The sequence below is a fragment of the Juglans regia genome, unplaced genomic scaffold (assembly GCF_001411555.2).
Source record: "Juglans regia cultivar Chandler unplaced genomic scaffold, Walnut 2.0 Scaffold_7, whole genome shotgun sequence".
Lineage (NCBI taxonomy): Eukaryota > Viridiplantae > Streptophyta > Magnoliopsida > Fagales > Juglandaceae > Juglans > Juglans regia.
Window position 1 is genome coordinate 148,727 of NW_023361867.1, and position 11,202 is coordinate 159,928.

The 11,202-nt window shown below is 32.0% G+C and overlaps 1 protein-coding gene across 1 annotated transcript; it reads left to right on the forward strand.

Moving 5' to 3' along the window:
* Positions 1–2,405: 2,405 nt before the first annotated feature.
* On the forward strand, positions 2,406–6,438 carry LOC108984490 (ankyrin repeat-containing protein ITN1-like). The gene is made up of 3 exons (XM_035687162.1): positions 2,406–2,895; positions 4,935–5,014; positions 5,833–6,438. Exons 1-3 carry the CDS (start codon positions 2,406–2,408, stop codon positions 6,436–6,438), a joined length of 1,176 nt encoding a protein of 391 aa, XP_035543055.1.
* Positions 6,439–11,202: the final 4,764 nt, after the last annotated feature.

Genomic DNA, 11,202 nt, shown 5'->3' on the forward strand with positions numbered 1-11,202 from the left:
CATTTATTTTGTCAATTTTTTTAAAAAAATTAAATTTTAAATTTAATAATTTTATTCATATCAATAATTGATAGGTGTAGAAATAAATTTTTTTGTAAATTTTTCTTGGATACATTGTTCTATTTAAAAATTATCAATCAAATAGTATTTTTAATTTTTGGAATTCCTGTTTCTTTAAATGAAAAGTTATTATCATTTAGGAAAAGTCAAGAAATTAAAAGAAAAATAATTAAAAACAATTGATTTTTTATTGATAATTGTAAAATTTGATTGTTAAATCAATTGCTCCCTAGAAAAAATATCCCGGTGGGTGGAATGTCATAATTTGAAATTTTTAATGACACAATTTAAACGCGCGATAACGTGTACATGATTAGAGTAGAGCCGCGACATGGACATCCTTGTCGGAGTCCATGAAATAATTAATGAAGTTGGTGCATCAAGAATAATTAATTATATATGTTTATCTAGACAAGAAGATTAATTAATATATATATAGCAGCCTCACTACTCTTCATCGATGATTTTATTATCCTGAAATGATCTCATGGGATATGAGATGGTGATATACATTCTGTCTTAACCCCAAATGAGACTAATTTCCTCAATCAATCATGAGGTCACGTACTCTTCATTGTGTTTTGAATGATCCTTGTCTTTATATATATACAATAGTACGTAACTAGCTATATCTATCGAGATTCTTAAAATTCCTGTACATAATTTGACACCTAAATTAATTTGGAAAAGAACTTAATTTGTGGAATCTACGTTAATTATTGTTGAGTACCATTGGGCATTGGGTCTAATAGGGTAACATGACCCCCCTCTTTGATATTCAATATATTGACAAGCATCCATCATTTGAAAGTATTGATCTCTGACCTTACTACAAGAAAAACGAGTTTTTGTAGCCATTTAATTACGACGAAAAGAGTATTTATGATTAAAACAGACTCATTTTAACTGTAAATAATCATTTCGCTGGAATTAACTGGCCACAAATAAATAATTTTCTTGTAGTATGCATGTATGGCCGCCAGATAATTTTAAAAATCATCTCAACTAATTTAAAAAAAAAAAAAAAAAACTTTAAACACATTGCATGTTTCCTGCCAAAAAGTAAACAACTTAGATTGTGTTTGGATATTGAAATGAATTGAGTTGAGTTGAATTGAGATGATAAAATATTGTTAGAATATTATTTTTTAATATTATTATTATTTTAGAATTTGAAAAAGTTGAATTATTTATTATATTTTATATTGAGATTTGAAAAAGTTGTAATGATGAATTGAGATGAGTTTGATAACCAAACTCACCCTTAATTTTCACTAATAAGGCTTTTAGTAAAGCTCTGCAATTATAAAAAGTTCTACTACGCAATCCAAAACATGTTAACCCAATCCATGACATGCATGCACTTAGTAGAAGAAATTAAAAATCATTTTTCAAAGTCAAGATCGAAAATGAATTCCTGAGAAATAACAATGTTAAATTCTTGATTTCAAAAATTGAGATGTATCACATTATTAGTGTCTCTTTCTTTCTATTCCAAGTTTCGACTAATCTATGTATTTTATAACTTGACAGGCAATATGGAAACAAACACTTTACCTCTCCAACTGCTAATGGTGACTAGAGCTAATCAGAGAGTTGAGAGTGGAAACTCTTCAGACAACCAAGGTCGTTCTAACTCATCAAACATCTCAGGTAATGGAGAGAACACGATAATACAGATTGAAAATGATCATAATTTGATAATTGATGAAGGAAACCCTTCAAGTTCACACAACCTAGGTCTCTCTCTCTCTCTCAATATGCACAAACATTATTAGAAGAAAAAAATAGGCTTATAATTAAATGGAAAATTAAGAATTTCTCAGTGCCTAATCTAAACCTGATCTTGTAACTTAGTTGTAGTTCTTCTTGTCATTGAAACTTGAGAATTGAAATTTGAATCACCATGAAAACAAGTACAAATGATTTATTTTAGGTGGTTTATCTTAGATCAGATATGATTTAATTTTAATTTGCAAGAAAGATTCTAGATTTAAATATTGTATATCAAATCATGTCAATATTATATATAGTTATAATATAGTTACAATATATTATTATATATATTCACCATATATATATAATTATATAGTTATAATATAGTTATTCACCATATATTCACCAATATATATATTAATATTATATTAATATACATGCATACAAAATCGACATATGCATACAAAAGATGATATCGTTATGTACGTAGTAGTTTGCTGGAAAGTTGGTAGGTGCATGTCGGAGTTGTTTCGTTTAATTTATTTCATAATTCTATGTATAAATTATAATATGTAACTGGAGATCAAAAAGCATATCAATTATCATCATGTATAATATATAATGCATGCATGGCAGGGCCAGAGATCAGGGAGGATGATAATTTTGCGCGGCCCTTACTCAAGGCTGTGGAAAGTGGTGATTGGAACGCTACAAGAGATTTCCTCAACGAACACCCCCGTGCATTGACAGCAAGAATGACTACATTTATGGGTGGGACGGTTCTTCACGCTGCTGTTGATGCTGAACAGCAAGAGATAGTGATGGAGTTGGTCAATATGATGTCAGAACATGATTTGGCAATGAAAGACAATTTCGGCTATACAGCTCTACATATTAGTGGGAATCAGAAAATGGCAGAGTGCCTGATTAGAAAAAACAAGGAATTGGTCAGCATCAGAAATAAAGGCAAACTACTTCCAGTTGCTCTGGCTATGTCCGATGGGCATAAAGAATTGGCTCGCTATCTCTATTCTCAAACTCCGTTCCAAGATCTGGAGGCAGATCGAGACTTCAATGGTGCTTCACTTCTTAACAGTTGTTTTTATCAAGGAGATTTAGGTAACAAATTATTATTGTATTCTCTTCTAACTATTCATTGGCCGTAATTTCTGGTGATTGGATTAATTAATTGGATATTATATGCACTTATGTATGTACGTACGGTACAACATTAACACATGATGATCTTGCAAGATATGGCTTTGGATTTAATGGAGCGTTGTCCTCGTTTGGCTTTTGCCTTGGACGGAAGACGTAAGTCCCCTTTGGAGGTATTGGCTGAAATTTCGACTGACGCATTCGAGCAGAGTGGAAATTATAAGATGGTGTTTTGGAAACAATGGATCTACAATCACTGTTAGTACTACCACCACTCTTTTTTTTTTATCTCTTAGCAGCTTTTCTATTAATTGGGCTCTTTTTACAAAAAAAAAAAGAAATTTCTAAAAATAATCTTACTTTAATACATCTTTTGTAATTATATTTCCTATGTCTCGTGGTACGTAATTAGTTGAGTAAATAATTATATTTATACATTAATGCACATCATCAAGTACAATACTAACATATTTGAATTTTAGATTTTGACATAACTACCCGCGTCCTATTATAACAAAGTTAATGTAAAAATATTATAAAATAATTATAAGTGTATCATTATTATTAAATAATTTACATGATCTAATCATTGGCATTCTTTTCAAAAGATCTTACCGGTATCTTTTTCATACTACTCTGATAGAATCATATCTCAAAACACTTGACGATCCAAACATACTTCATAGAGCCTTATCACTTTCACAAAAACCTATATAGGTTGAAATTAAAGTTTTCGTCTTGATTCTAAAAACCTATATAGGTTGAAATTAAAAATTTTAAAGTTTTCGTCTTGATTCTAAAAATTATAATAATTGAAGGTGATAACATAATATTGAACTCTCTCCCAACTATATAAACAAATATAATTGACAAGCCGTTAGAAATCAGTTTGATCAAGCTCAAGTTTGACTTGATTTGTATATTAAATTAAATGAATTGAACTCTTATAATACTCAGCTCTACTTGTATTAATAAGTCAAATAACTTCATACAACTTATTATTTTATATTAATATTATTATTTTTACCTTTGTAATGAAAATATTTTTAAGTATTCAATAATTATATATATAAGAGAAAATCATAATACGTAGTCTTAATAGTACTGTTCATGCATGTTGCTTGAATTTAATTTGCTCCTTCAAGATAGAGATTAAAAGAATACTGCCTTAATATATTATTACTTGACTTTTATTTGCCTTTTTTGTTTTTGGGTGGGGGAAGGTATACACATTTCATTAGATCGTGCTGCCGATCAATTCCGTTTGAACATCCAAAATCATGGTGAAGAAAATTCAACCGGACCAGGTACGTACGTGCGTTAATTAATGCATAAACTTAATTTATGTCCCTCGAATTTTTTGACTCCTGACATTAATTAATGTTAGCCAATGTTTGGGTCGGAATTAATAAAGGTCATGAGCAAGTTTTGGTTTTACTTAATTTGCAGTGGGAGCTGATCTATGGCGCCAACTAGTTTCAAGTCTCTTCAACCTCTCGGGTATAATATTAATTGCATCCATTTACTTTTTTGAATAATTTTTGTTTAAAAAATTGTTATTCTTGATCATTTATTGTTTCATCCAACTTATAAATGAATTAAGCAGGATGCATACATGCTGCATGCATTAATGTTTCGTAATTGCCAAATTAATTATATTGGATTCAAGCGTTTATACGAAATGAAGTTTGTACGAGCTCAATTCCACCAACTTCTGACCCTTATGTGTCAAGAAAGCCAAAGAAATCGATATAAGCAGCATATTATTATGCAAGCAGTGTTCGATGCTATCAAGAGAGGGAACTTTAAATTTGTTTATCATGTAGTCAAAGCAGATCCATATGATATATGGACGTGTGATGGTGATGGAAGAGGCATATTCCATTTGGCTATCCTGCATCGTCAGCATAGGATCTTTAGCCTTCTATACAGCTTAAGAAAGAGGAATGTTTTTCTAAATATGGAAGATTGTTCCGGAAATACCACATTGCATATGGCAGGGATGGTGATAAAAAATACTGCTATCGATTCCATAAGAGGAGCAGCTTTGCAAATGCAAAGAGAAGTTCAATGGTTTAAGGTCAGTTCTATCCATTTTTACCTGCTGCTTTATTATTTTGCTGATCTCAACCTGCATACACTCTTTAAACTAATCTAGAGATAGATTTTCAAAAGAAAGAAAGAAGAACAACAATAGTACCATGAAATGTAGGTATAAAAAACCTTTCAATTTTTTAGGCAAGAACGCATGACCTTGAGCCCATTTGCTGTACTTTAAAATCTGCATTTCTTACCAAATTTATTTCTAATATTGTTTTTTAATTCTCCTACACTAATGTAGGGAATGTGGGGTGGAAAAATCTGTATCACTTAACTTCAAAATAGTGGTACTTATGATTTTAAGAACTCTACTATGGAATAATCTTAATTAGAAACTTCAACCACTCTGCAAGTATTATATATAGAATAACTTTGTTTTTGCATTCCATGTTTGTTGGTGTCACAAGATTGCTACTAAGCAGTTCTTTATTATAAGAAAGCTAAAATTCTTGCTGTCAAATTTTCAATACGGAAATCTAAAAAACAGATTAAACTGAAGAAATAAAATACAAATTTGAAAAAAGAAACTGACATGTATACAAGTATTTTTACAATTCTTTGCACATTCATATTTTAATGAATGACATTTTTATAAAATAAATTATACAATAATATTCGTTTATAGAAATACCCTCAAATAAAAACAAGGTTGTATAAAAATCAAAACAACAAAATTCATTATTCAAAAAGCCAAAAGATTGATGATGGTCTCGGTTTGTTGAATATAGATGGCTAATTCTTTTGCAATAGTCTACTTGCGATTTTTTCCTCATATTTTTAATTAATAAATGCATGCAGGAGGTGGAACGCATTTGCCCTCTCACTCATAAGGAAATTTCAAACAAATACAAATTGACTGCCAGACAATTGTTTACGAAAGACCACAACGAAATGAGAAAAGAGGGAGAGAACTGGATGAAGGGCACAGCAACTTCTTGTACTGTGGTTGGTGCTCTCATCACTACCATTGTGGTTGCGGCAGCATTTACCATTTCTGGTGGTAACAATCAAGATACAGGCTTGCCAATCCTGCATGATGAACTATTTAAACTTTTTATAGTAACTAATTCTTTGTCGCTATGTTCTTCATCAATGTCAGTATTGACGTTTCTAGGAATCCTCACATCACGTTATGCAGAAGAAGACTTTCTTAGATCCTTGCCCAGAAAGATGATTATAGGCCTTTCCGCTCTCTTATTCTCTATTGCAACTATGATAATAGCCTTTTCTACTGCTCTTTTACTTATGTTACGTGGAAAATATAAGATCGTCATTCCTATTATTGGTTTGGCTAGTGTTCCCATTATTCTATTTGTATTGATGCAATTTCGCATTCTGATTGACATGCTTGTTTCAACCTATGGATCGGGCATCTTTGATGAGAAAATGAAGCCTTGGTTGTAACTTTTTACCTTATTTGTTATAAAGTTGTATCGATATATGGCAAATTAAATAGAATTGATGATTATTTTTCATTGGGATGAATGGTTGAACTTATGTCACATATTTTGTTATTATTTTGTTATTTATATTTTTTAACGGGGTTCACCCAATATAATTTTATTGGAGCTTGAGTTTTTTTTTTTCCTGATTTAGGTAGTTATTCTTTCAAAGGAAAAATGATTTAAATCTAAAGTTTATATTTAAATTTGAGAATTTAGAGTTGGAAAAATGAATTAGATCTCAACTTCTTTCATACAATTGCTTGTTTGGAAAAAGTTTTTATCTCAAAATTCTTATCTCATATCTTTCGTTGCTCAATCACAAATACTTTCAAACTAATTATTATAATTTTTTTAAACTAATCATTACAATTTTTCCAAACTTTCAAACAAAAAATAGAAAATAATTCAATTTTTTTTCAAATCTCAAAACAAAAATTATATTCTAACAATATTTTAACTTTATAATCTTTTTTATTCAACTTTTTTTCTCTCATTTCCAAAAATTTAAAAAATATTTAACTCAAACTATTTCACTACTATTTACAAAGCATCTTATTATTATTCATAAAACTCTCATCTTATCTCATTCTTTAAGCATGTCCTAAGGACTCACTAAATGACTCAATTTATCTCATCTTATCTCAAAATCCAAACACCATTTAAATACAAATAATTTTAAATTTTTAACTTTTTTATCTAATCATTACAATTTTTCCAAACTTTCAAATAAAACATAAAAAACAATTTAACTTTTTTGAATCTTAAAACAAAAATTATATTTTAACAATATTGTAACTTTATAGTATTTTTATTTGACTCTCTCTCTCTCTCTCTCTCTCTCTCTACAAAGAGACGAAGATCACATGTCGAAGAGTAATTCCCTCCCAATTTTATTTAAAAAAAAAAAACCCTCACTTCTGGCTGAGGAAAACCGTGATAACAATCAAATTCGTGAAAATTACAACCAAAACCCAATACCCAAACCTAAAGAACTCTAAACAAATTAACAAAAAAAACCTGCTCTTACTTACATCTCAAATATGGCAAACCACCTTTATCAAGTCTTAAAAAACCTCTAGCCAACCGAGAAAGTTCCGAAGCAGAAGAATAAGTAGAATTATTTCCCTTAGCTCCAGATTTTGCCAAAACATCAGCCACCGCATTGCACTCCCGATATATGTGTCTAGTAATGAACTGCATCTGAGCAAGAATGCTCATGATTTCCTCTCAGTAATCCTCTAGATACTACAAACCACACCTTCCATTACCAATCCAGTGAATAATCAACTTTGAATCCATTTCAATCTCAATAGCAACACAACCCATACGCCTAGTATGCCTCAAGCCATAAAGCAAACCCATAACCTCAGCATGGTTATTAGAACAGCACCCAATCGGAAGAGAAAAACTCAACTGGAACTCACCATCATGATCACGAATAACTCCTCCCACCCCTAAAGCACCTGGATTACCCAATGAGCATCCATCAACACTAAGTTTGTACCAGCCACACTGTGGTTTCTCCCATCTCACAATCTTCTCCCCCCTCATACTAGCATTCGGGATAGGAAGATTTAAGGTTTGAAGCAATTCTTCATCTCTTTGCTTGATATTATTTTGATCTTTAAATTTTAAAGCAACCCAAGCCAACCAATATTTAATAGATATCCAAACAGTATCAATAGATTCAAAGAAACCCTCCATCCGAGCTTTACATCTCTACCACCACAAACGCCAAGTAATAATAATAGGAAGGAGACCAAGAATCTGACCATGACAAGAGGATCGTTTGGCCCGACGAAACCAACACTCCATCCGTTCTTTCCAATTTCTTCCAATCAAACTCAGCATGCCTAAAATGATATATGCCCGGCACCAAATTTGTGATGCAAACTCACCCAATGCAAGAACATGATCTTGATCCTCATAGGCTCCCAAAGCACAACAATCACACTTTGAAACCAAAACAATACTCACTCTCCTCAATCTATCATCTACAGGAAGGCAACCGTTCAAAGCTTTCCATATCAATTACAAACATTTTTTTGGGAATAAATGGGTAATGTAATAAACTAAATTAGAGATAGATTTTCAAATAGAGAAAGGAGAACAACAATAGTACCATGTAATGTAGGTATGAAAAACCTTTCAATTTTTTTGGCAAGAACTCATGAACTGCTTGAGCCCATTTGTTTTACTTTAATATGTCTTAAAATCTGCATTTCTTACCAAATTTATTTCTAATATTAATTTTTAATTCCCCTACATTAATGTAGGGAATGTGGGGTGGAAAAATCTGTATCACTTAACTTCAAAACAGTGGTACTTAGGATTTTAAGGACTCTACTATGGAATATTTTTATTAGAAACTTCAACCACTCTGCAAGTATTATATTTATTATATATAGAATAACTTTGTTTTTGCATTCCATGCTTGTTGGTGTCACAAGATTGCTACTAAGCAGGTCTTTATTATAAGAAAGCTAAAATTCTTGCTGTCAAATTTTCAATACGGAAATCTAATAAACAGATTAAACTGAAGAAATAAAATAGAAATTTGAAAAAAGAAACTGACATGTATACAACTATTTTTACAATTCTTTAAACTTTCATGTTTTAAATGAACAGCTTTGCTACAGGTACCCGCCCTTGGGTACCTTTTGCGCAATCGGCTGACAGTCGATATTATTAAAAGAAAAAAATGAAGTCACATTTTTTGGTTCAGTTCGTTTGGCATCTCAACTAGTGCCACGTAGGCATTCCAAAAGAAATTAAAATGGAGTCGCATTCATCCAAAACCACTCCATCTCCTTCTTTCTCTCCCTCTCCCTCCTCCCATCTGCACTCATGTAGCAGAAGATCCACAGAGACACTATGGTCCAATCAAGTACCCATGTAATCAAGAGCAGGTAGATTGAAGGAGGACGGAACTCACCCACTTCCAAACTCAGAAAAAGCAGGTAGATTGAAGAGTATGTGAAAGTGAAGAGATGCTATCTATCCACCTAGACAACTTCAAAATTGGAATGCAAGAAGAGCCCAAGATTAGGGGAGATAAGAATTCATAGACCAAAAAAAAAAAAAAAAGGGAATCACAATATTCGGAGTTTCTAATCCCAAACAATTTGATTTATCTGTAAACTACCAACCACAACCCAGGACAAGAAATGGGCTAAACTAACCAACAAAGATTTGAAACTTAGTTAAACCAAATCAGATAACCAACCCCTCAATAAAGAATCTGACAAAAGATCTAGTTTGTAGGGGTTCCTAGCTTGTTGAAATTAAACAAGAACGAATTTAAGCTTGTGGGTATTAAAGTTTGATTCTTTTGAGTAAACAAACTTAATAGAACTATGCACAAAACACAAGAAAGACCAGAAATGATAGTAGAAGAAGAAGCAGCGATAGGAGATAAAGAAGGTGAGCAGAGTAAAATTATGGACATTGAGAAAAAAATGAATCAACGAGAAAAGGTTGGAGAAGAATATGGTAATGGTGGTAAAAATGTCTGCTAGCCACGTCAATATCCCTTCTAAAACTGGCATATATGGAGACGAGGATACTTAAAGGTTTTATTCTCCACAACGAGTAAATATTGGAAACAAGATGGATGGGTTTTGTAACTTTGTTCCCACTGCAGTTCTTTACATTCAAGTTGTAATTTCATTTTCCCCTCTTTTGTCCAATGCGTGAATCATCTTCATAGCTTACTTGGGAAACTTGCTGTGTTTCGTGCGGGGTTCCATGGTTGTGTTCCTTGTTGAGGTGAAAACGAGGTGTTCTATGGGTTGGATTTTGAATTTCAGAAACCATGAATCAAAAGGGGCAAACGATGGTGCGAACGCGCCGTTTCACTAATATACACATGGAATCCCTGGTGCGCGGGGGGTTCCCCTCCCGGGTAAAAGTAGACTTTTTGTTAAATGAATGCCATTTTTATAAAATAAGTTATAAAATAATATTTTTTTACAAAAATACCCTAACTTAAAAATATGATTGTATAAAAATCAAAACAACAAAATTTCTTATTCAAAAAGCCAAAAGATTGATGATAGTCTCAGTTTGTTTAATGATGATGGCTAATTCTTTTGCAATATTCTAGTTGCCATTTTTTCTTCATATTTTTATTTAATAAATGCAGGAGGTGGAAAGCATTTGCCCTCTCAGTCAAAAGGAAACTTTAAACAAAGATGGTTTGACTGCCGGACAATTGTTTACGAAAGACCACCAAGAAATGAAAAAAGAGGGAGAAAGATGGATGAAGGACACATCAACTTCTTGTACAGTGGTCGGAGCTCTCATCATTACCATTATGTTCGCGGCAGCATTTACCATTCCTGGTGGTAACAATCAAGATACAGGCATGCCAATCCTCGTGCATGACAAACTTTTTACACTCTTTATAGTAGTTGATTCTCTGTCGCTATTTTCTTCCATGACTTCAGTATTAATGTTTTTAGGAATCCTTACATCATGTTATGCAGAAGAATACTTTCTTAAATCCTTGCCCAGAAAGATGATTATAGGCATGTTCTTCTCTATTGCAACGATGATGATAGTCTTTTCTGCTGCTCTTTTACTTATGTTACGTGGAAAATACCAGTTCGTCGTTCCTATTATTGGTTTGTCTGGTAGTCCAGTTATTCTATTTGTAGTGAAGCAATCTCGCCTTCTTGTTGAGATGTTTAATTCAACCTATAGACCAGGCATCTTTAATAGA

Bases quoted from the DNA above. Each gene is read 5' to 3' on its own strand.
- LOC108984490 (XM_035687162.1), top strand. From the start codon at position 2,406: ATGGCAGGGCCAGAGATCAGGGAGGATGATAATTTTGCGCGGCCCTTA. The intron at 2,896-4,934 runs GTAACAAATTAT...TGCATATGGCAG, and splicing joins TTTTTATCAAGGAGATTTAG to GGATGGTGATAAAAAATACT. The intron at 5,015-5,832 runs GTCAGTTCTATC...AAATGCATGCAG, and splicing joins GAGAAGTTCAATGGTTTAAG to GAGGTGGAACGCATTTGCCC.